This window comes from Pseudorasbora parva, chromosome 25, assembly GCF_024679245.1.
Source record: "Pseudorasbora parva isolate DD20220531a chromosome 25, ASM2467924v1, whole genome shotgun sequence".
NCBI classification, from domain to species: domain Eukaryota; kingdom Metazoa; phylum Chordata; class Actinopteri; order Cypriniformes; family Gobionidae; genus Pseudorasbora; species Pseudorasbora parva.
In genome coordinates, this window is record NC_090196.1 from 29,578,889 (window position 1) to 29,606,192 (window position 27,304).

Sequence of the window (27,304 nt, forward strand, 5' to 3'; positions counted from 1 at the left end):
TACACAGTCTTTCGCGTGCATGCATATGACATGCTCTTGAGTAGGTTGGGGATGGTAGGATGGGGGGTTCGTACGTATAATATGCCATAAAGTGCGTATCATAAGCACGTGAAAAACTGTGTACCATATGCACACAAAACTCATTTTAGCGTATACATTCCACAAGATTGCACACTTATTTATACTACTATTTATACGAATTTTCATGAGATTGGCTGTCTGCACAAATTTGAAAGGCGGGACATGTTTACTTCCATGCAATCCAGCTAAAATAGAGCTCTTGGCTGGATTTTGAGGGATCTCATTAATTCAGAAAAACAGAGCAAAAAAAATTTATTTATGGAAAATTATCTCATAATTCTGAGATAATTAAGTCATTAATTCAGAAAAACAGAACAAAATTATTCATGAAAAATTATCTCATAATTCTGAGATAATTAAGTCATTAATTCAGAAAAACAGAGTAGATTTTTTTTCTCTCAAGTGAATGCAATAAGCTTCCGTATAGTTTAATGCCAGTAAGCTAAAGTAAAAATAATGAAAAACTTAGATATCATTCACATAAATTCTGAGTCTTATTGCAAAACATTTCATCGTAGACGAATGCCCCAAACAGGAGAATTTAAAAATACTGTAGCAAAAACAACTAGCTTTACTATAAATTTCAAGCATTATTAAAAACACTTGACAACACATTATTGTACACACACATTAGGAACTGCTTGAATAAATACAACTGAACCCAGATACAATTAAAATATTAAGTATTTTAAGAAACGGTAATCTATTTGATTACAGTTTCTTAAAATACTTTTTATTTTAATTGCACACTATTTTAACTTTATGAATAAAAATAGTTACAAGGGTTTTTCAGTCGAGAACAGCTTTGCCTTTTGTAGTTTGATTACCGTTAGCATAAAGACGGCAGCGGGTTTATTAGGCTACTTTTGCTTTAAGAGCTGCACAGATCCAATACACTGATACACATGCCATTCTTTCTCAACTGTTACTTTCAGATATAACCAACTGTTCATGAGGATATTTGGACATATTTTTTGTGTTTATTAATCTGTCAAGTGCAAAAAGACACGCAAGAGAACTTCGTATAACGCACTATACAGCTTTCTGTGTGCACATCGTTTTGTATGTGTGCGAAATCAATAATTTCTGCGATGCAGACGAGGATGATTCGTTATTGGTTCAGTATTAGACGATAAGTAAGGGATAATGTACACCCAGCCAGTTGTTATCGCAGAATAAACCCCGACAGAGTGATCAGGACCCCGACGCGAAGCTTAAGATTAAATATTTTATTAGCTCTTACGCAATGCTTCTGCGAAGAAAAACAGTTCCAACCTGCCCTAAGCCTTTATCTATTGCTGCTAAATGTTGAAAATGAATGCTGAAAGGGTTAGTTCACCCAAAAATGAAACCAAGCCTCTGATTTACTCACCCTCAAGTCATTATAGGTGTATATGACATTCTTCTGTCAGACAAATACAATCGGAGTTATATTTAAAAAGTCCAGGCTAACGTTAATCTAAGCAGTAGCTGTAACGTTAACTGTTTTTGAAGTCCACAAAAAATGCAGCTCTCTGTCAAATAACGTGCTCCACACGGCTCCGATGGGTTAATAAAGCCTTCTGATTCGAATCGATGCGTTTGTGTAAGAAAAATATCCATGTTTAAAACTTTATAAAGGAAACCCGCCTTGAAGTCTTCCATTGTACCCACGGCTGTTTAAGTATTTAACAGCCACAAGATGGCGCCAGCGTTAAGCACAGAAGTAGTACCGGTCAAGATAACTCATAGTACCCGGATGAGAGGGTGTTATCTGGAAATAACATACCGCTGGAATGCGGGATTGACCAATCAGAATCAAGTATTTCACAGAGCCGTGTAATAACCGATTATAATGTTACGGACGTCATGTATAATGTTATTTGTCACATACGTTATTAGTGAGTGAGTGAGTGAGTGAGTGAGTGAGTGAGTGAGTGAGTGAGTGAGTGAGTGTAATTAAAAAAGCTCCAACTACATAAAAGGCTGAAATCTTGGGCACATTTCGGATTTAATAAAAAGCCTGGTAAGCACTGGAGACCACACACACTGTTTGTAAATCAAAACTATGATTTATCAAAAACGTTTACACTTGGGCACATAAATGTGTCTCCGCAAAACGGATATAAATCCGATCTTCACTTCCCGTACTATATGCAGATTAAAAGGGATACTTCACTGCCTTTTCATATTAAACTGTTATTCCCTTAACTTAAACGAGTTGATACATCCCTCTCTCGTCTCAGTGCGTGCTCTTAATCTCTCTGACGTGCGGTGATGATCTGATAGCATTTAGCTTAGCTCCCTAAGCCCAGTTCATTCACTATGGTACCAAACAGAGATCAAGTTAGAAGCGACCAAACACCTCCATCTTTCCCCTATTTAAATACAGTTACACGAGTAGTTGAACGATCAAGTATGGTGACAAAATAAAACATGGCGCGTTTCTAATTGGATTAAAAAGGAGAACTATAATGTATGGCGGAATAGCACTTCTGAGAGTACTTCGGCTTGGCGCAGTAAAAAGTCCCGGCCGAAACATCTTTCCTCACATCTCCCTATTGACAGAAATGAGAGAGCCGAGCCGAAGTACTCTCAGAAGTGCTAATCCGCCATACATTATAGTTCTCCTTTTTAATCCGATTAGAGAAGTACATCGTTTTATTTTGTCACCATACTTGATCGTTCAACTATTGGTGTAACTGTATTTAAATAGGGGAAAGATGGAGGTGTTTGGTCGCTTCTAACTTGATCTCTGTTTGGTACCATAGTGAATGAACTGGGCTTAGTGGGCTAAGCTAAATGCTATCAGATCATCACCGCGCGTCAGAGAGATTAAAGGGGTACTTCAGCGCTGGGAAGATGAATCTGTATTTAAACTGGGTCATCAATGCAGTAGAAATGTGAAATTATTTTTGAATTTGGTGTCTTCTAGACTGAGAAAAGACAGAAAATGTATTTTTGTCCCATGGGGATGAAAGACTACAATTCCCAGAATGCTTTGCTGCCCTGTGAGGCCATTCCCAACACCACCAACTTCATTACTGTGACTGAGTTAGAAGACACTACAATTAAAAACTGAACGTGTCTGTTCAATATAATGAGTGAGTCACCGCGCGAGTGTCACAGCACTGAGCACTAACTGCAGGAGTGATGAGAGCTGAGGTAATCACGACTACATTCGCGGCATACATTCACACAGGAGTTCAGTCTGGCACGCGTTTCAGTTCATGCCTTTGCAAGCTTAACTTTCATAGAAATGAATTTGAGATGTTAAAAGACTTACATTGCTCACCATAGCTCCGTTTAAATGATCCTGTCTGCAAGCTGAGCTCTCCCTGCCAGCTGAGTGTGATCTCCATCCCCCATGCGCAGATTCAAAAAATGCGGAAATAGCTCCCTCTGCTGGCTGTAGTCTTTAGCCTCTGGGCAAACATTCCTCCTATGATGCAAAAATCGTCATTTTGCATCATAGGAGGAATTTTTCCAGAAATAAAATGCATAAATCTCTCGTCTCAGGGAGATATGAGGGGGGAAAGCACAATAATTTGAATATTCTCCAGGGTTTCTACTGATACAAAGCCATATGCTAATCGCTGAAGTAACCCTTTAAGTGCACGCACTGAGACGAGAGAGGTATGTATCAACTCGTTTTAGTTAAGGGAATAACAGTTTAATATGAAAAAGCGGTGAAGTAACCCTTTAATGGAGTTTAGGGTTACTTCACCGCAAAACAAAAGATATGAACTATATTTAATTAATCATTAGCTAATTTCACAGTCAAAGATCGCAATGAGTGAGCGTGGCACAGCATTGGTGAGATCCTTCAGTTTCTGCACTTTTAATGAAGATGATTGTGTGTTGAGCACCTGCGACTTTACTTTCGGTTTAATTTGTCTTCTGTGCCCAGACTTGAGTTTTGTTTCCTGTTTGATACATTCAACAAGCGTGGTTTCTTTGAGCAGTTAAAATTAAAGGTTCAGTTCATATAACTCACTGACAATATTGTATACATGAAAATGCAGTGAATCATCAATGCATCGTGATATCGAATCAAACCAGTATAGGCTCACACCCCTAAAAACAAATAGCCAGTCTTCTTGCGCTTGAATGGTTTAAAATCATATTAAAATGCACACATAGGAATCATTAAGAGGAATTAAAATTTTATAAGTATCCGTTTCCACAATTAGAATAGATTTTCGATTCCCAACCCTACGCTTCAAATGACCGCTCATAAAAATATACTTCATTAACGACAAGAAAAGGTGATGCAGCCGTCGTAGAAAAAACGTATAAAGTACATCAGTCACAACAGCAATCGTTCTCCCATCTGCCATGTTTAAAGTTTATGGCCTGCCAAACTCAGCAACTTGGGTATCAAAATAATCCCTGAGCTTCCCGATGGTAAATCCAACTTGATAGGGTGTGCATGTCCAATTTTGAACTAGGAACCTCATATTTACAATATTTGAATAGCATGTGAAGGCAGCATAAATGGTTGGTCAGTCGGATTACCAGCCATTGGACTTGGTTTCAGTCTGCTTTAACACCTCGGGGGCTTTTGCAACGGGTAGTTATATAAACTAGCCACCCAGGCGGAAACAACATTTTCCCATAGGGCCATTTCCCTAGTTGCATTCGGACAGCCAGTCCGGGGCTGACAGCAACGTTACTTAAGCGCAGCATTTAACAACGTCTACAACTGGAGGACGCCGCGATCTGCGCTGTGCCGTAGGTTTCGTAATAACGGAGATGGAACGTATAAGTTACGTGATTAAAAGAGCCAAAAAGTCGGGCTAAGAGTGAAATTTCCTACAACAACATGCAGTGCTACATATAATCGAGGCTGAGACAATCAGCTGTTTTCCATGTTCGGGGAGTAAGTATATGTAAACTGTGCGTTTACACGCCTTTTAAAAAATGGCGAGTACTGGAGTTTCATTTGGCATGCCTTCGACCAATCACCGTACACTTATCTCACTGAGAGCTTATGTGAGCTTTGTGCTGGGTTAGACCCTACTCTGAAGTTGGAGATCATTTAGTCCCCCCCTAAACCTGGAGTGTCTTTGGGATTTGGTTGCTATCTGGCTGCTAGGGCATTTTAGGTGGTTGCTAGGGTGTTGCTATGCAGCTGCTAAGGTATTTGGCGGTACCTGGGGTGTTGCTATGCAGGTGCTAAGGTTCTTGAGTACAATTTTTGGTCATGATGCAATAGTCAAGCACTCTGTAAAGTCTCCTCCAACACATCCTAAAGACTTTCAGTGAATTTAAGCTCTGGACTCTGAAAGTGATCCTTCATTCTTTCTCAATGATAGCCTGATGAATCTTGACATTGTCATCCTGGAATATGGCCACGATGTACTTCCTACATGGTTGTTTAAGAAATGAAAAGCTCTGCACTCCATCATTTAGGGTTCGAAGAACTGCTGCCAAACATATGACATGCTGAAAACATCATAATCACTGCAACAATCATCCAATCACAGACTTATTCGAGATTTAAATCCAAACAGCAACTTTTTTGTGGGGCCGTGTATTGTACAGTGTTTTATTAAATGGGTCACGGCTAGTAAGACGTGTTTTTTCCAGCAGGATAAAAGGTTTATTAGCACACTGTCGTCATGTATAAATCATCACACACTCACTTTCGTCTCTGTTTGGTCTCTGGCTCGCCTGATGTGGCTGTCGTGGGTAGAGAATTGGAGACGGGCTCCTTCTTTTCAGCCTCTTCCTGAGCCGACCTATGAGAGAGAGACACCAAATCACACGAAAGCAAAGACATGATCACGTCACACACAATCAGAGAGACACGAACCTCTGAGCCAATAGATTATTGAGGCGACTGAGTCCAGAGGTTCCTGTGGTTACAGAGGTCACTGAGGGGTCGTCAAGTTTCCTTCCATAAGATGAGCTGCGAGGTAACGAGGGGTTTTGACCGGACACTTCTCCGGCGGATTGGCTGTTAAATCGGCGTGTGTAGGAAGAGCTCCGGCTCAAAAAGCTACACACACACACACACACACACACACACACACACACACACACACACACACACACAGGATGATGATGGATGAGCTTGGAAAAGTGTCATAAGGCCGGACACACACTGCAAGCGTGGCGTGAGCGTGGCGTTTTTGTTGCGTGTCATCCGCGGGGCGGCTGCCTGGCGTTTTCTCCTTGTTTGCACACCAGAAGCGTGTCTGACGCGGCGCTGCTGCTGCTATTAATGTACAGGGAAGCCCTATACTTCATGTTAAATATAAATAGATTGCCTATTGATACAGCAAAGACAACGTCGGCAGTAGCCTATTGACCATACATATCTATGGTATTGACGGCAAAATAGGCTACAGAACATTTTGATCTGTATTGACAGGTTTAATATTTCAAAATCGATAATTATGTTGTTTTTTATTATTACAATTAGGCCTATATCTGCATTTATGTCAACCTACAGACTTTCAAACATGAAAATGTCATTTTTTTAATATGTATTTGTGTAAAAATGGCATATAATTTTTTTTTTCTATTCTATTTTGCCTGGAAACGCTTTCAACACGCTCACGTGTTGCGTGAAAAATAGGCGTCTCTTCTATTTGAAGCATGCACGCGTTTTCATGCATGCGTGACGCAGGCAGTATGCAAGCTGTAACCGGTTAACATGGGAGCCGAAATAAAAAGGGACACGCCACGCAGCGGAGACGCTCACGGCACGCTTGCAGTGTGTCCCGGGCCTAACAGGACATGTTGTTTGTGTTTGCTGTGAGGCTCACCTGCTGGAGTTTTCGGGGTTGGTGCTGGTGTCGGTGATGCTGAATAGGCGTCTGGACGGGGTGGGCTGCACACGGGCCAACCTGGGCTCCTGAACACAGGAAGAGACATATATATTCATATCAGCAGCAATGGCTATATTCATGACAATCAACAACATTTTAATTTAAAAAATAATAATTATGATTACAATATCACCTCAATACATTGTTTACAAATCCATATTCAAAAACATACATTTATACTAATAACAACAACAGTAATAACAACATTTACATAGACTCTTTCAATTCATATGACATTAAATATTAACAAAATACATTTATGGATTAATGTGTATAAGAGCTGGGTGGTTGTGATGGGTGTTTTTGAAAATGTGCTATCAACTATGCTTTGTAATATTTACTGTTGTAATATTTACTGTTGACTTCTGTGCTGATGTCAAAGACCAAGGCTTCTTTTATTTGATTAAAAATACAGTAAAAACAGTGAAATATCATTACAGTTTAAAATAAGTGTTTTTTTTTTTTTTTAATAATTTTTTTCAGGTCCATACAGTCAGTGATAATACCCGTCATACTTCTCATTAAGCCATCAGCAAATGTACATTAATAACCCATAAAAAACAAAAATAAGTGTTTTCAGTGTGAATATATAGTCAAATATAATTTATTCCTGTGATCAAAGCTGTATTTTCAGCATTATTACTCTCACATGAGAGGAGGATCATATGTCACATGATCCTTCAGAAATCATTCTGATATGAGGATTTGATGCTTAAGAAACATTTATGATTATCAATTATGAAAACAGTTGTGCTGCTTCATATGCAATATATAAAACTTTTTTTGTACTGAATTTCCAGTAAAGTCATTCGATTTTGATATAATTACAGTGGCATACAGTGTATGTGTGAGTGTCACCTTATTATCCGTTTCAGAGCTCAGTCTGGGACTCGACGCGGAGCGTGTCATTCCCAGTTTAGGCTCGGGGTCCTTGAGGGCCTCACTGGCTGGATCAGAGGCCCCGGCAGGGCCCAGAGTCACAGAACTGCCTGCTTTACGCAGAGACGTTCTCCAGGATCCCGGAGCCTCGGTCACCGGGGCTCGAACGGGTTCAGCCTAAAAGCACAGGACTCTTTATTATATTATATTATATTATATTATATTATATTATATTATATTATATTATATTATATTATATTATATTATATTATATTATATTATATTATATTATAGTTTTACTATTACGTATTATTAAGTATTAATAGGTTAAAAAAAATTCTAAATAAAATAAAATAAAAGTTAACTGAAATAATAATAATTATTTATTTAATCATTTAATTATTATATAGAAATATATTTAAAAAACCTGAAACTTATTTTTTCAGTCAGTTGCCAATTAACATTTCTCTTTTCCATTTAGTTTAACTTGATGTACTAAAATTACTAAAACTGAAATAAAATTAGTTAAAACTATATACATAAAAAAAAAAAAAAAACAATTACCAAAACTTTAGTTACATTTAAAATTAAAATATAAAAATAAACAGCAATTCCAAATATTTATAAAAAACGAAATAAATAAAAATAAATAAATAAATGTATTATATATATATATATATATTTTTTTTTCACTTCAAAATGTTTAGTTTATTTAATTGTCAAATGCAGCCACAATAATAATAATTTAAAACATATTTGTATTAATAATAATAATAATCACCGAGTTTTATTACTGATCCTGTTATCATCAACAGTTATCCAAATGATAATTTTTGGTAACTGAATTCCCTATTGGTGGCCATATCTGTTTATTTGTCAGTATATATTAGCACTGATATTTACTTTGATATTAGTACTTGTACTTTATTTTATTTTATTTTATCTTATCTTTTTTTTAAATTATTTATTATTATTATTATTATATATATATTTTTTTATTATTATCTTTACAACTGTTTTAACTATGCTTGTTTTTAATTTTTTATTCGTCCATATTGTATTATTTTTTCTCATGAACAGTTACCACTGTTTTAATTAATTTCTCTGTAAAGCACTTTGAATTTATACAAATAAACTTGCCTTGCCCTGCCTTACAAAAAATGGCCGGCATTCAGAAAATCAACATCAGTTAGTTGATATGGCAACCCAAAAATTGGTCAATTTGACATTCAAACTGAAAATGATGCACAATATATATTAAACACATAAAATTTAGTCTAAATCGGCTGAACGAAAAAAAAAAGACTTTTCAGAAAACTCAATGCTTTGACCCAGTTCTGATGTAATAAGGCCTCATACCAAGAACGAGAACTATAAGTTAACTATATTAGCATTCTGGCCAGCAGGATGGATTCTGATTGGCTGTTTGTATCGGTCATCAGCTGGATAAAATCGCTCTGAAATTATCCTTTCTCTTTGTAAAACTATATCGTTATAGTTATCGTCCTCTTTAGGACCGTGTCTTTATCAGATCTCTCGTCACCTTTTTAGCCTGGTTAAGGGCAGTGCTGGTCACAGAGCTCGCTACGGACGCTGCGTTGAGTTTGTTGTTCAAGTTGTTGATCATTTCTCGAGTTTTTGCTTTTTCTGAAAACACACACACACACACACACACACACACACATATCATCAGTTAGCCTGAGGTCAGTTTTGTTTTTAGATATTAGAAATGGGCGGGGTGTGGTCACCTGACTCTGCGTCGCTCTCTGATTCGCTCTCGTCCTCTGAGCTGGAGCTGCTGGAGGGTTTGGATTGGCCGGCTGTGCGCGTCGACTCGTCTTCGTCCTCTTCTGTGGGCGGAGTCTGAAGAGTGGGCGGAGCGTGCTTCTCTCGCTCATGCAGGGTGATCTTCTCTCTACTGCTCATTCGAGAGATCGACGTCCTGTAGGACACATGCAAAAAAAAAATTAAAAAATGAAGAAAAACTATATGGACATATTTTTCAAAAATAACAAAAGAAACCCCACAACAAAATTACTTAAAAATATAAAATAAATATTATTTGAATCTATAATAGTACCTCAATATTACTAAAATTACACTGATTATTATATTATATTTTTTCTTCAAAATTCAAATAAAATCTAAATATTAAAAAACTACAATAGTACTGAACACTCTTTGATTACTGTATTATATTATAATCATCACAATTTACTGTATTTTTTAATAAAATTTTTTTTTTTAAATATAGCCACAGCAAACCAGCCAATCAGTGAGAGCTAAAACGTAAAAAAATAAACTCTATGGACATATAAAAAAATAAAAAAATAAATAAAAAAAACTTTGAATTAAAATGTATAATTTAAAAATAAAAACTAATACAAAAAGACTATTAGAAACTATAATAAATCCTGATTATATTATATATTTTATTATATTATATTATATTATATTATATTATATTATATTATATTATATTATATTAATTATAGCCAATCAGTGAGAGCTAAAAATCAAATGCAAAAAAACAAACAACAAAATTACAAAAATATTTAAAATGAAAATGCAAAATATAAAAACTAATTCAAAATATTAACAGAAACTATATTGGTATCTCAAGTTCTCAATGGTACAGAAATACTTCTGATTATGTTATGTTTTATTTTTTTCACCTAAAATAAAATGATCTCAAAATCAGCCAATCAGCGAGAGCTAAGAATATGTCATGTATAATACTGAGGCTGAGTGAAGCTCTGAACATTCACCACCATATATTTCGGTTGATGGATGAATCAGCTGTTGACTCAAATCTCTGATTCAATGATTCGCTTTCTTCATCACTCATAAACAACTGTGACAGAAGTGATGATGGGGAGCGTAAAGTTGGGACGAGCTGGCCGTCGCCATCTTGCGAGCGAGTCATCGCCAGTCACTCACGGATAACAGAAAATGGGCAAATTCAAAAAAGATGTGGGCGGAGCTTAAGTGACGCAATGACTAAAGACGGCGGACAAATGGCTGTCCACCTGTCACTCAAAGTAACCCCGCTCTTAATTATGCAGAACTTTAAGGCTTTATATAACGTAAACGAATGAGTTATAAACAAATTCACCCCCCTCACAGTTGTCATGAAGGGCAAAATTAGCCGTATAGACCAAAACTACAATTTATACCAGGCTTTAAACATGTTTTTTTCTGCTGTAAAGTTGGGCATTTTAAAGGTCCCGTTCTTCGCGTGTTTTCGAAGCTTTGATTATGTTTACAGTGTGCAATATAACATAAATTCATGTTTCGCGTGCAAAAAAACAGTATTTTTCACACAATTTACTTATCTGTACAGCGCTGTTTTCTCTGTCCTAAAGACGGCCTGATGATTTCCTTGTTCTATGAAGTCCCTCCTTCAGAAATACGTAACGAGTTCTGATTGGGCCAGAGCTTCCCGTGTTGTGATTGGACAGCAGCTTAGCGCACTTTGCCCGGAAAGGTCCCGCCTCTTACCATAACGGGGAGATGCAAGCGCTGAACACGCGCTCTTCTCCACGTGGGAAAGCAACGAGACCACGCCCCCTATTTTTGCGTGTTCTTGTGGGCGGAGGGTTTATCAACAAACGGTGCGAGTGACGTCATTACAGCAGGAAGTGCAGAGGTGTAGTCCAAACCGGCCGTTCGCTGTAGGCTTTGAAAGGGAACTTCTGTTAAATAAAATATCTCGCTTGGCATTGAACTTTGAGCTTTATAATTTTACAGGTATTATTTATGCTCTAACAGCAACATTACACACTAACTAAAGTTTGAAAGATGGAATCGCGAAGAACGGGACCTTTAACATGAGGCTCAATGAGATTCTGCTCCTTCTGGAGCCTGCCTCTAGTGGCCAGTCGATGAATTGTAGTTTACATTACTTCCGTATTGGCTTCAAGAGAGATCGCGGGAGGTTGCCTCTTGGTTTGAAGTCACGTGTTCCCATGCAGACGCGTGATTGGTCACCGTTTGTGATGTTTACCTGCGAGGGCGAGCTGGTGCCATGGAAACCGGGGGGCTGGCCTCAATGACGGGTGCCTGGATCTTCTGCTTCGCTTCTGCACGCATCTTTAGGAGTTAAAAACATCAACAACAGCTCTTACAATGCAATTCATATTCTAGAACTATCCATAACACTTTTATTATAGCATGAATGGAGGTAAATCTCACAGGAATATATGACCACAAAATCAAAAGAAAATAATAAGGGTAACGGTTTACAATAAGGCTCCAATTCAATGAAATATCAATGAAAAATGTCTAATGCATATATTAAAATTAATGTTCATTTCAACATTTACCAATATACTTTTAAAATCAGAAGTTGTATCTGTTGATATTATTTAATGAACCTGAGCTTATTATAATAACATCATACCAAAATAATATATATAAAATATATGAGTGTATATATATATATTTTGCATGGAGAAAATTTACCATTTTACATTATTTATGTATTTAAAACAGATATGTATTAATAATAATCATCATCATTACATTATTATACATTTTTATAATTTATTTTCTATAATTTATATATATATATTTTTAATATTTATATTTTGATCTCAGCTGTGGCCTTGTGAGATTCACTAGCACATTTAGTTTTTTCTTTCATTTTACATTTTTTAATGATGTATTTATATTGAAAACGAGAAATAAAGAAATTATTCTAGAAATAAAGTAAGAAATAAAGTAAGACACACTTTAGCATTAATAGAGTTGTATTAATAATGCTGATAATCGATATCACAAACTGATGACCATATCGTGGAGCGGTGCGCGCGCACACACACACACACACACACACACACACAAACACACACACACACTTCTTTTGGGATTTTCTTGCGACAAAGATTTCTGCTCAATTGCTTGGAGTGAAAGTGGCCTTTGAACATGAACCAGAGAGCTGATAAGATAGCGTACATATAAACACACACGCATACTTACAGCGTTTTGCTTCTTCTGCAGTTCCTCCAAATTATCAACGATGTTCTCATCGGCTACGTCGAGTGCAGTTTGGCCCTATCATACATAAACACACAATGCTTTGAAATGCAGTTCATGGCTCTGGAATCATGATATTTTGTATTTTATATCGATGTGTTTACTAAGCAGCATGCACATGCTGTAACGCAAAATAAACCCGTTTAGGATGACGAAGGAGCCTGTACCACATTATTGACGGCACTCATGTCACACATGTGTTCGGCCAGCAGACTGCAGGCCTCTTCCTGTCCCCAGTGGGCCGCCGCGTGGAAAGCCGTCCAGCCGTCACTGTCCCGACTGTCCACGTCTATCGCACACTTCAACAGCACCCTGACGCAGAGAAATATAAAGAGCTGAAGGCTCTGAAGGGAAGATGATGCTTTCTCAAACAATTCGGAATTAATATGCCAAAACTCATCACCAGTAATTGATTTAGGCCATTTCTAAAAACTTCAGTGACACCAAATTTCACAATCTGCTCTCAAGCTGATTCGTATTAGGAAGATAGTTGTATGTAGTTGCTAGTTGTATGATTGGCAAAAAAAGTCACCCCTAACGAGAATAGTACACACACACACACACACACACACACACACACACACACACACACACATGTAGTGTTTCCATCTTTTATAGGGACTTTCCATAGGCGTAATGGATTTTATACTGTACAAAGCATATATTCTATCCCCTTACACTGCCCCTACCCCTAAACCTACCCATCACACACGCGCACACACACACACACACGCACACACACACACGCACACACACACCCTGCCCCTAAACCTACCCATCACACACGCACACGCACACGCACACGCACACACACGCACACACACACCCTGCCCCTAAACCTACCCATCACACACGCACACGCACACACACACACACACACACCCTGCCCCTAAACCTACCCATCACACACGCACACGCACACGCACACACATGCACACACACACCCTGCCCCTAAACCTACCCATCATTGGAAACATTCTGCATTTTTACTTTCTCAAAAAAAACTCCTTCTGTGTGATTTATAAGATGTTTTCCTCATGGGGACCAAAAAATGTCCCCACATAGACAAGGATTTCGGATATTGCCATCTTTGGAAATTTTGTCCCCATAACATAGGGATTAACAGCCCACACACACACACTGTATATTTGTGTGTGTGTGTGTGTGTGTGTGTGTGTGTACTATTCTCATTTTCAAAAATCTGTTTGTGTTGCTGTAAGATACATATAGATACTGTAAAAATATTGTTGGTTTAACTTTAAAAAGTAAGTAACCTGGTTGGCTTAAAATGTTGAGTTTATTGACATAAAACATTTGAGTTGATACAATGAAGGAAATTTGTTTAATAAATAGAAACTCAACATATTGTCTCTGAATCATAATTTAAAAAAGATAAATCATGAATATAGCACAATTTGGCATGTTTTACTGCGTCTTCACAAATAAAACACACACAATTACCCAATATGCTTACAAAATCTTTTAATAATATTTGAAAAAAGGTTGTCGATTCTCAAAAAGGTTCATTGTATCAACTCAATTTTTTAATTTCAACTAACTCAAAATTAAGGCAACCAGGTAACTTATTTTTAAAATATTTTTTGGTATAAAAGTTTCAGCAAACTTTGGAGAGGGTGAAGCCAATCACTAGATATTTAATGTTTTATATTTTTATTTTTAATAATGTTAGTTTCAATAAAAATTAGACCCCCATCTTGGGATCCTAACTTTTCCTAAATCCTAAAGGATGTCTTGCTTATGTGGTATTCTGTATGAAATGGTACTTCACCACTTTCAATAAAACTTGGCGGCCTATACAATTTTTTTGTTGTTTGTCTTCCCTTTTGTCAAATAGGTAGGAAAACTTAAATACCCATAATGCACTGGGCATGTTGTCGTTCAAGGCCACTCCCACCAGTGTGGGAATTTACCAGAGCCAAATATCGCCTTACTTTAGTAGGAAATACTTCTTGTATTGTTGCCAGGTGCGAGAATTTAAAGAGTATGCATTCAGCGTGAGTGAGTTTCTTCCGGTTTCTACTGAAAGAACCTGCCAATTGTAAAACGCCCTCGCGTCCAGGTAAGAAAGCTGCTGCCATAGTATTCGATCTTCACCATAATGCTGTTTAAAGAGTAGACAAAGTACGATACAATTTTCAGTGATGAACCTACACTTACAAAACCTGTTCTGTTAATAACCCTCTTCCGGTCCGACTGTATGTGGGCGGGGACGCAAAAATGCAGAAGTCTAATGTGTAGTTTTCAAGAAACTTTTGCAGACAAATAAACATGAATTTCTTGGTCCAGGTAACAAAGATAATTGTTAATTTAAAATGTACTGCTGACATTGTTACAACACAAAGCGGGTTGAAAATCAGTTACACTTATGATGTGTCAGTGAATTGAGCACTCACTTTAACACCTCAATGTATCCTTTAGCAGCAGCGACATGCAGTGCCGTGGCCTGAGTGTTCAGATGAGGGACCAGAGAGACACTTCCTGCCAACAAGGACATGGCATCCTGGAGCATCACTCGCTCTTCCTCTCTCCTGGCCTGATCCACATCAATACCTGAAAATACATTCAAACAATGGTAAGAATCTTTCTCAAACAGCACAGGGGGACATGTATAAAGATTCAAATTGACATATAATTATATTATACTGAAGGGCGGGGCAAGCTGTCACTCACATGAGATCGACCAATAGCAAACCACAACATCCAATCAATTCCCCACAGGCAAAATAAAGTCCCGCCCCACATTTGTTCTCTGAGACGTTTCTCTCAGATATACTTCTCCAATAGGGATGATAAGACAACCGAAACTTGTTTCATATCAACTTTAAGGACCCAAGTACACAAAGAAACTTATTTACACACAGGAGGAAGTTTATAAAATCTGCACAGCTCCAGCATTTATAATGAAGTTTTTGATGTGGGAAATTCACATGCTGTTACTGTTAAAACCAAACATCCTATAAACACACACACACACACACACACACACACACACACTTATAATGAGCTTCTGTGAGAGCTTGGTTTTAATGGAATCCCGCACAGCAGGTCAAGATTTGACAGATGGAGCGTCTTAGATGGATGTTGTCACCCTTTATTTGTTCAAATGGGAATCTCACATAAAAATATTGTATTTCTTTATTAAAAATCAAAAGAAAAAAATAACTACATTTATTTGTTTTCTTACACAGCAATTGTGATAATGGATGAACGGAAATTATTGAGAAAGAAAACAGATGTTTCATTGAACAACAGTGTATCATTATTTTGGATCAGTGCATTAGCTCTTAAAGGTGCACTATGTAGTATTTTTGCAGTAAAATATCCAAAAACCACTAGGCCAGTGTTATATATTTTGTTCAGTTGAGTTCTTACAATATCCCAGAAGTTTCCAACTATTTGTAAATTGTGAGAAAATTGCGATTTTAACTTAGGACAGGGACGTTTCAGCATTGCGTTTGAGCGAGTCGCCTGTCAATCGCGTCATATCTGCGCTCCCCTCGGTTTCGGCTTTTATTTGGCAGGAGCGCTTTACTCTTAGCAGTGTGAACAAGTGAACTCACGGAGTAATGTCATAACATCGTTTTAAACACACTTAAATGTATCTAATATGATAAACAGAGCTAAATTACCTCAAAATCATAACCGGAAGAGCGGATCAGTGCAGGCGCCCGGCGACTGTCTCCCGTCCCTTCATAATAAAAGTCCCGGTATCCGCGAGGCGGGTATTTGTTTAACAGTCGCTCCAGCAGCTGTGCTCAGCTCCATAACACTCGGTCCTGCTCAGCTTTAGACTACAGTAACGTTAATAACCGCATGCATGAACGTGATTTCTGCCCGAGTCCTATTTTCCACCGGCTGTGAGGTGAAGACCACATGTCCAAAGATGCTGCGCTCACACGTTGCGTCATCAAACTACGCATTTGTTTTGAATAGGCGCCCTCCAGTGGACGGAAAGTTCCATAGTGCACCTTTAAAGTGACAGCAGCCTCATTTTCCTGCTCCTGTCGGTGTCAGTTGTGATGTTAAATAAAGCGTGCACCGTGTCAGCGGGATAGTCACGGCTCATATTATCCCTCATGCAGTTCCAGATGCAGCGTTTCGACTGAACCTCTTCTACTTCTGCTGCATGAGATGAGAACACATCTTTACCATCTTTACCAAGGGGGCATGTGAGCATCAGATTTAGGGTGTACTCACACTAGCCAGTTTGAACCGTGCCCGAGTGCGTTTGACTACCAAAGCGCGGTTCGTTTGACTAGTGTGAGTGCTCCGAACCGTGCCCGGGCTCGGCTCGATTAGCCGGCCCTGGCCCGCTTGGAAGAGGTGGGCGAGAGCACGGATCAGTTGGACTCGGGCGCGGTTCACATGCAGTGTGAGCGCTAACCGTGCTGGAGTCCGTAATCAAAGCTGCAAAGTCCTTGCTGCACTTCAGCTGGTACCTTGCAAACCTCATAATACCGTCGCACCATAATGACGTAAGCGTTCTCCGACACGAATGCTGAAACCCGAAACCGTCGCACCATAATGACGTAAGCGTGCTCCGGCACGAATGCTGAAACCCTCCTATGTGAGTGCAGGTCAGCGGGGGAGTGGGGAGGGGGGACAATCGTACTCGGGCCCGGTTCATGGCAACCGTGCCAAGTGTGAGTACACCCTTAGTTAATAACGACACTGGTGAAAGCGTTTCTTTGCTGTTCTACAATCCCACATTCCCTCTTTTACATCATTCACTTTTCTAGGCTTTGCATCTCTTACCCTGTTTTTTAATCTCTGCTTTCAGCAGCCTCGCCATGGCGTCCTCCGTAGCGACGTCAAGAGGAAGTTCCCCCTCGCTGTTCACCGCTCCCACACGTGCGCCGTGCTCAATCAAGTACCTGCAACAGGTATACAGACAAAAAAAACAGGTAAACTTTAAACTTTCGCGACTCAACTTATAGTTGACTCCACTAGAATTTGATGCATCAGGTGCCTTTTTTAATTAGATTTAGCTATTTTTAATAAAATATGAATGTGGAGTACAAGGCAGCATCTTGGCCGGCAGTTGAGCTGTGTTACTGACTTTGTGATCTGGATGAAGCCGCAGGAGGCCGCAGCGTGGAGGGGCGTCCAGCCTTCATTGTCTCCTCGGTTCACGTCACTGCCGCTCTCCACCAGAAACTGAACCATGTCTGCGTTTTCATCAATACACGCCTGAGGAGAGAAAGAGAATATCTGTTTTATCTCTATATACAGGGCTTGACATTAACCTGCCATAACCTGCCAAATGTGTGTGTATTTCAGCAGTGGGGTGTAACACAGTCACTCCTATAAGCCACTTCGGCGGGTTGAATTTTATATATAATATATACATTTTTCAGTTGTAGCCTTTTAAAAATTTGTCTAAAATCATAAACTAAGTACAATGTAGTGTTGTCAAAAATATAGATTTTACTCTACATTTCGATGCTGAAATATCTGAAACACTTCCAACACTCATTTCCCTCAGAATAGACACACAACTCTCTCTCTCTCTCTCTCTCTCTCTCTGTCTCTGTCTCTGTCTCTGTCTCTGTCTCTGTCTCTGTCTCTGTCTCTGTCTCTCTCTCTGTCTCTCTCTCTGTCTCTCTCTCTGTCTCTCTCTCTGTCTCTCTCTCTGTCTCTCTCTCTGTCTCTCTCTCTGTCTCTGTCTCTGTCTCTCTGTCTCTCTGTCTCTCGCTCTCTGTGTCTCTCAGCGAGTGACACACAAATCCGCCTCCTCTCACTCGCTCGCTTCATTCGCTCCGGATGAATTTCAGTTTGGGATTGCGTGTATTGTGCATAATTGTACTCATTTCCACAGATTTTGTGCTCAAACCCAAAGTGTGGCACATAAAGCCGCCACTCAGTGCTAATTTGAGTTCTTTTTCGCTGCTTATTGCGTTTAAACAGTCATATACACACTAAAATAAATGTCAAAATGCCGGTCTTGGCTTACACATTCACAGACTTGTATCTTGAAACATAATATTAAACATATAATGAAAAGTATAATGTTTATAATCCATTTTATTAATGTTAATATTGGTCAATATACTGATATATTGTGCAGCAGTACTAATAAATCATTCAAGTCTGTTCACATATTCCTCAAACATAAGGCAAGGCAAGGCAAGGCAAGGCAAGTTTATTTGTATAGCACATTTCATACCCAATGGCAATTCAAAGTGCTTTACATAGAAATTAATTAAAATAGTGGTAACAAATGCATGAGAAAAAAAAGAATACCATATGGACGAATAAAGAATTAAAAACAAGCATAGTTAAAACAGTCGTAAAGATATAGTAATTAAAATAATAATAATAATAAAAAAATAATAAAAAAAAAAATAAGACACTGCGGTTAACCTTCGACCTTAGATTACACAAACACACACACATAAAATGCAAAAGGAATGAGCACAATGTGATGTCATCAGCCTTATCAGCTGAGCGCACTGTTGAATAACTCTATTGACACTCATCATGACTGTCCAGTGGCATCAACCTTACAACACTGCTGGAGCCAGGGTCATATTGCATGATGGGAAATCTATGTTTCCACATCTCCAGAGTTTGAGTGAGACACAGCTGCCATTAGCTGCAGGCAAAACAATAATTATTCAGCGAAGCGTTTACATGATGGGAGTGTTACTGTACACATACATGTGCAGGCTGTAATCAATATAATGGAGGAACGTGCTAAAAACAGGAACAGTAGCTCACGTGTTCTCGAAATACTGAAGCTGTTCCAGTAACATGCTTTTTTATCGGTAGCGGTGTAACATGAATGAACCCTCACAACTTCTAATGTCAAACTGTATTAAACAAGCTGAGTTAATTATACACACTTATAATTACCTCATAACAACAGTTTTCAGTCTTATGTAAATCTTGAGTACCTTTAGAGTAGTACTGCATCCTTCATATCTCTGAAGAGTCTTTAGCTTGATCATATTTATAACAGATACACGGTGCAGATTCTTTCTGAAAACAGCCGAGTTCATTGAGGCGTGCAGTGGGCGTGGCGAAAGAATCACAGGCACACACACACACACACACACACACGAAATACATCATTGCATTATCCCTGGATAACTTTCGATTCAATATACGTTCATGTCGTTCACGTGCTGATTGCCAACAAAACTTTTGATGCAGTTTCCACTAGTGACTGGGAACCAACAAACACACGCGCAGAACTACGTTGCTGCTCCAGGAAAAATAAACTGCATCCACTGTTTCCTTAACGCTGGGTTATCTTTCCCTCACAGAAACGCACTTCTTTAGTGACATTGTTGATTTTGTGGTCTTAAAACAAAATGCCAGCACCGCCAACAGCTCCCATAACCCAAACCAAGCTTTTGCTTTCGCTCTGGTTGGTGTGTGTGTGTGTGTGTGTGTGTGTGTGCTCACGCTTATCCGGAAGAAATGCCCATAAAAGGAATTCTGCCGTTTATGATGTCATACAGGGCCATCCTCAGAGAAAACTTTCCGAAACTTATTCAAAGTCTTAAACAAGTGTGTTTGGCTCAAAAATACTTTTATTTTAATGCATGAAATAACATTAGACCCCCCCCCCCCCCCTCCATTAATATTTTCATATATTTTCTTATTTGATTGATAGCACTTCATGATAGCAATGCAACTAAAAATGCTGTTTGTTAGTAGTGCAGCCTGTACATTTTGCTACTGCAAAAATCAGCCAGGCCACATGTTACAGTGATTTTAGCACTGATAAAGTGTTTTCAGGCCAAGTTTGGGGGAAAAGAGGCCTAACAGCCAAAGTGAGTGGCTCCCGGAGGACCCAGCGCTGCCTATAGAAACCTCCACGTACGCTTGTGCAGGAGAACAGAAGCCCACTCTGTTCTCTTTGTGTGTGTTTGTGTGGGTTTCTGAGGAACAGTGGGAACCTTCTGTATGGAGAAGGTGTGAAGTTCTTCACGGGGTCACAGAATATGAGTGTGTGTGTGTGTGTGTGTGTGTGTGTGTGTGTGTGTGTGTGACTCAGAGAGCGACTGGCCTTTGCCTATGACAACAGCCGCTTGTACTGCATGAAGAATGTTTTCCATGCGCTCACTGCAGAACGACAGAGAAAGAAAGGCTTTGGATTGAAGCGATGGAAAAACTTAAAGTGCACCGACTATATTTAATTCCCGTTACCAAGCAACAAGACGACAACAGGACCGAGATCAGGATGAGCAGCGAAAGAGCATCACACATACACAACCAATAAAATCAGATACTAGATATATGAATATTGATGAACAATAGAAAAAATACTATAAAAATGCAGATATGCCTACAAGTATAACAATATGAATGAATTTAAACAACAAAAAACTGTCAGGCATGCACAATTTATATTTGTGTATTCATTTTATTAATTGTATTGGTTCATATTTAATCTGCTGATATTGTATATATATTTTTTGCCATAAACTAGCACTTTAAAAGTTATAGCGCAAAATTTTAAATATAATATAAAAATAGTACAGGTCTTGAATATTGGCAATTTATTGGTGATTATCAGCTATAACATGAAAATAATTTTCAGATCATCAATCGAAATTGGTAAACTGGTGCATAACTAAAATAATAACTATAACGGAATGAAACAAGGAATATAATAGCCTAGAAATCTAGACACACCCTAGCCGCAGCAAATCTAATCTGCTGCGAGTGTCGTCTAGCAACTCTCAATACCCTTCTGAGCTGTAAAAGTCAAACTCTGGTCGGGCCAATCACATCGTGTATAGAGTCGGTGGGCGGGGCTTAACTTAATGACAGCAGAGTTGCGTTTGCGTGCTTCTAGTAAACACAGAAGCTGGTGAACGGCGGTCTTTCGAATCAGCTTTGACCGCGACTCTGGAAGACTTGGAGTTAAGCTTTTCTCTGAGAAAAGAACAAAGAGCGGCACTGAAGTCATTCTTAAGAAGGGAAGATGTGTTCGGAGTTTAGCCGACCGGATACGGCGAATGTTTAATCTGTCAGCGAGCTCTTCTTCACCTTTGTTGCTCCGGTTTGTGGTCGCGCTATCCTATCGCGTGCAGAGGGAGTTTGAAAGACAACCGTTTATCCCACCCCTCAGATTTGAGCTGTCAATGGTGAGTTTCCAGACCAAACATCTTGATGTGGGTCTGGCTTGTCAGGCTAGGAATATTATTGATGGAGGAGCAAAAATACACTTTTGACAAACTATTATAAATTCTGAAAAATGTGATGAATTAAGAAAGAAGCCTTATACCTCTGTGAAAAAAAACTTGTTTTAAAGATGTCATGACAATTTCCTTCATCTTTTTACATATAAGAGATCTTTGTACCATTAAAACTAAATCTGGCAAGTTTAATAAAATGTCCTCCTTGATCATTATACACAAAGAATTTATTTTATCAACCACCAAAAATGGTGCATTTTGATAGTGGTAGATTTGTGATGTCACACAGGCAAATACATTTGCAATGCATATGATCGCCTCCAGAGCAAGACATCGACGAATAGTTTTTACACCATCACACCTTCCTACTTGCATAATAGGCCCCGCCCCCTTGCATCCAGTCGCTTAACGGCTGACATTTGCCTACACTGGATGTGAGCGTCACGTCAAAAGCATGTAACCCATTATAAATCATTGAGGCTGGGTACAGTATTCAGATGTGCATTCAGTTTCTGACACTTGAGTCTGCCGACAACAGGACAAATGGAAGAGTGAAAGAGCGTTCGCTTTGACACGTACAGTTTAAACAGCTGGTTTGCGTCTTTGTACAGACTTCAGAAGGATCCCAGCGTCAGAAACATGTGGATGGTTTATTTTAACTCTTTGTCCGCCAGCATAAAAAAAAAGCCAGCCAACACCAGGGTTTTTGACTATTTTCTGCAAAATTTTATAGCCCATATAATTTTTTGTTTCATGAAGATCTGAGCTTGCAATATATCAAAAGAAAGAGCGAGCTGACGCTCTTCTTTTAAACAAACAAACAAAATTATTCTAGCTTTTTGCATTCCTTTTTTATCAACACTTGAATCTGGTTTAGTTTCACACAAAAAAAAAAAACATTTTGAACAAAAAGCTAAGAAAATCAAGTTTTTAACAAAAACTGCATTTAGATCAGATTCAGAACGATTATCAAACACAGATGGAGGAGATCAAGTCCATCAACACCCCTAATGCTCGCACAGTCCTGTAGCTCCTCCTGGGTCAACATTTCATTCAGTAACATTAGATAGTTTTGATTCATTTGATGTTTAATGTTGATGATCACGTTATTTTTCATATGCATATGATTACATATGATCGCTTGTTTTACTCCGTCTTACTCGCGTGTTTTGATCAGGAGATTCTGAACTCATTCAGAAGATGTGTAACAGCGCCTCTCTAACAGTGGAAACACAGAAGCTCAGAAAATTCAGTTTTTTGCAGGGAAGCGTTTTCTCACAAATAACGAAAAATTCTGTGTTTGGCGGGGAAAGAGTTAATGGCATCCCGGATCGCATCGGAGGATTATATGTTTGTTCAGAGCATGTTATTTTGTAATTGAGACAGAGTGTACACTGGTAAAAATGATTCTCTGGTGAATTAAATACAAACCCGATTCCAAAAAAGCTGGGACACAAATTGTGAATGAAAAAGGAATGCAATAATTTACAAATCTCATATACTTATATTTTATTCACAATATAGTGCACTGTAAAAAATTATTTAGAAAAAAAGTAACCTGGTTGCCTTAAAATTTTGAGTTCATTGAAATAGAAATTTTGAGTTAATACAATGAACATTTTTTTGAGATTCAACAACCTTTATTAAAATATTATTAAAAGATTTTGTAAAGATATTGGGTAATTGTGTGCGTTTTATTTCTGATGACGCAGTGAAACATGCCAAATAGTGCTATTTTCATGATTTATCAAATTTTTTATGTGGTTCAGATACAATAATATTTTGAGTTTCTATTTATTAAACTAATTTCCTTCATTGTATCAACTAAAAATTTTAATTTCAATAAACTCAAAATTTTAAGGCAACCAGGTTACTTACTTTTTTAAGTTAAACCAACAAAAAACAACCAAAATTTTTTACAGTGTAAAGATAACATATCAAATGTTGAAAGTGAGACATTTTGACATGTCATGCCAAATATTGGCTCATTTTGGATTTCATGAAAGCTACACATTCCAAAAAACTTGGAACAGGTAGCAATAAGAGGCCAGAAATGTTACATTTACATATAAGGAACAGCTGGAGGACCAATTTATTAGGTCAATTGGCAACATGATTGGGTATAAAAAGAGCCTCTCAGAGTGACAGTGTCTCTCAGAAGTCAAGATGGGCAGAGGATCACCAATTCCCCAATGCTGCAGTGAAAAATAGTGGAGCAATATCATAAAGGAGTTTCTAAGAGAAAAATTGCAAAGAGTTAGAAGTTATCATCATCTACAGTGTATAATATCACCCAAAGATTCTGGAGCAATCTCTGTGCGTAAGGGTGAAGGCCGGAAAACCAGACTGGATGCCTGTGATCTTCAGCCCTTAGACGTTACTGCATCACATATAGGAAAGCTACTGTAATGGAGATCACAACATGAGCTCAGGAATACTTTCAGAAAACGTTGTTGGTGAACACAATCCACCGTGCCATTCGCCGTTGCCGGCTAAAGCTCTAAAGGTCAAAAAAAGAAGCCATATCTAAACATGATCCAGAAGCACAGCCGTTTTCTCTGGGCCAAGGCTCATTTAAAATGGACTGAGGCAAAGTGGAAAACTGTTCTGTGGTCAGACGAATCAAAATTTGAAGTTCATCCGGACTAAAGAGGACAAGGACAACCCAAGTTGTTATCAGTGCTCCATTCAGGAGCCTGCATCTCTGATGGTATAGGGTTGCATGAGTGTGTGTGGCATGGGCAGCTTATACATTTGGAAAGGCACCATCAATGCTGATAGGTATATCCAAGTTCTAGAACAACATATGCTCTCATCCAGACGTCGTCTCTTTTTGGGAAGACCTTGCATTTTCCAACATGACAATGGCAGACCACATACTGCATCAATTACAACATCATGGCTGTGTAGAAGAAGGATCCGGGCACTGAAATGGCCAGCCTGCAGTCCAGATCTTTCCCCCATAGAAAACATTTGGCGCATCATAAAGAGGAAGATGCGACAAAGAAGACCCAAGAAAATTGAGCAACTAGAAGCCTGTATTAGACAAGAATGGGACAACATTCCTATTCCTAAACTTGAGCAACTCGTCTCCTCAGTCCCCAGACGTTTGCAGACTGTGACAAAAAGAAGAGGGGATGCCACACAGTGGTAAACATGGCCTTGTCCCTACGTTGAGATGTGTTGATGCCATTCAATCTTATTTTTCCCATTAAAATGATATATTTTCTCAGTTTAAACATTTGATGTCATCTATGTTGTAATCTAAATAAAATATTAAAATATGAAACTTCCACATCATTGCCTTGTTTTTATTCACAATTTGTACAGTTTTTGGAATCGGGTTTGTACTAGAGAAGAAAAAAAACTCTACATGAATAAGTTAGTTCAGGCAAGAATTAAATACACTAAATAAATAAATTCTATATCAGTACTTAATTCAAGCTTGTAGAAATTAAAGCATTATAAAATTAAGTAAAACCTACTCACCTTTCTGATACTGGTCATGCACTGGGATATCAATAATTAATAAGGTAACGGGTTATATATAATTCATAATTTTCGAGCTGTATTTACACTCCTTTATCATTGATTTTGTTGTTAGGTTTAGTAACTTACAATTTTGTGACAGTTGGAGTTCATTTGCTACATTGATACTCAAAAAGATCCATCAAACGTTACCATATTGTGTATTGTGTACCAAGTATTGAAGGTACTGAATTTATTATTATGTTGTCTTCACAATATCTATTGTGTTATTTCGATTTTTCTAAGTGAAGCATACACTTTAAAAGTGTGGTTTAATTCAGTGTTATATTGTCTAAGTAAAAAGCATTGTTTGTTAGGTTAGGGTTAGTGAAAACATCACTTAAAACCAAATGATAACGAAACGAGTAAGAAGTATTTCAAAGGTAACTTCAACTAAATAGAAATAACTAAACTTTTACTGGCCAAGTTAAAACTGCTTAATTTATTAATTCTTAAAAACTATCTGAAAAAAATGTACAAAAGAACAATTATGATTTTTTCAGTCTAATGGAGAGTTGGCAAAGAAGCTTTTGTTGAGAAGAAGCCAGATGTACTGGACCTGACCGCAGCTGCATCACAACCTGTAAGTAAATGATTTCATAAAGCTTTGCCTGGAAATGACGGTTTAATATGGACAATGTTTTCAAAACACTTACTCGTGTGCAATAGCGAGTGGATGCTAATATTATATGTGTGTGTGTAAAAAACTTTATAACATTATAAGCGAAGTTATAATAATCCACTAATATTTGAGGTTTGAATCATGATTCTTAATTTCTTCTGAGGAATCTTTAAAAGAGAAAATTCAATCCTCCGTCCTGCCCGTCCATCTGTGTACGGGACTTCTGTTTACTTTAGCACCACTAGAAGGTAAACCATCGCTGTAACTCTATCTGTGATGATGGAGGGGACGTGCGTGTGTGTGTGTGTGTGTGTGTGTGTGTGTGTGTGTGTGTGTGTGTGTGTGTGTGTGTGTGTGTGTGTGTGTGTGTGTGTGTGGAGGCCAAAACAGTCTCTTTGACAGGATGTGACATTGATTCTGTCCAGAACCAAACACACACACACACACACACACACGCACGCTGTGTGTTCCCAGGCTAATATCGGTCTGAGTAACAGTTAGTAATCAAGAAACTGTGGATTCATTTGGTTTTATGCTCCCATAAAAGTATGCATATTTCATGGCAACACTGAGTAAACACAGATACAAACTATCTTTCTGTCCGCACATCTCACAAATCTAACCTGAGCATTCAATATCTGGCTTATATTCACCTCAAAATCAAAAGTAGTAGAAGCCTTTATTATCTTCTTACGGTATGTGTATTATATATGTATATTTGAATACACACTCATTCATGTTTACATTTTAAAAATATTCGCATGTATATACTGTATATAGATATATCATATATAAATATTTAATAAATATAGTGATTAATCGTTCGACAGCAATAATATATATTTATATATATATATATATATATATATGTGTGTGTGTGTGTGTATGTATATGTATATATATATAAGTATATCATATATAAAACATTTTAATATTATATATAAATTAATACATGTATTGTGCGTGTGTGTGTGTGTGGGGTGTGTGTGTGTGTGTGTGTGTTTATATGTATTACACATCAAGTTAAATATTAAATAACATTACAAAAAATTCTTACAATTCATTATAATCATTGTAACTTATTTTGTAAATAAAATGAAATATTAAATTAAACGCAATAGAATATATGTTACCATTAGTGAATACTTCACAATTGAATCAATGTA

At 38.0% G+C, this 27,304-nt stretch overlaps 1 protein-coding gene across 2 annotated transcripts in view; it reads right to left on the reverse strand.

Moving 5' to 3' along the window:
* Positions 1–27,304, reverse strand: part of zmp:0000001167 (protein phosphatase 1 regulatory subunit 12A) — a 37,875-nt gene that overhangs the window by 7,975 nt on the left and 2,596 nt on the right. For both annotated transcript variants that reach the window (XM_067437263.1, XM_067437264.1), the window contains exons 2-13: positions 17,896–18,026; positions 17,592–17,710; positions 15,230–15,386; positions 12,983–13,127; positions 12,759–12,833; positions 11,785–11,870; positions 9,527–9,720; positions 9,322–9,425; positions 7,758–7,955; positions 6,837–6,925; positions 5,879–6,064; positions 5,709–5,804 (exon numbers count right to left, since the gene is read on the reverse strand). In XM_067437263.1, the coding sequence (XP_067293364.1) occupies positions 5,709–5,804; positions 5,879–6,064; positions 6,837–6,925; positions 7,758–7,955; positions 9,322–9,425; positions 9,527–9,720; positions 11,785–11,870; positions 12,759–12,833; positions 12,983–13,127; positions 15,230–15,386; positions 17,592–17,710; positions 17,896–18,026 (1,580 nt within the window). The remainder of the gene's footprint in view (positions 1–5,708; positions 5,805–5,878; positions 6,065–6,836; positions 6,926–7,757; positions 7,956–9,321; positions 9,426–9,526; positions 9,721–11,784; positions 11,871–12,758; positions 12,834–12,982; positions 13,128–15,229; positions 15,387–17,591; positions 17,711–17,895; positions 18,027–27,304) is intronic.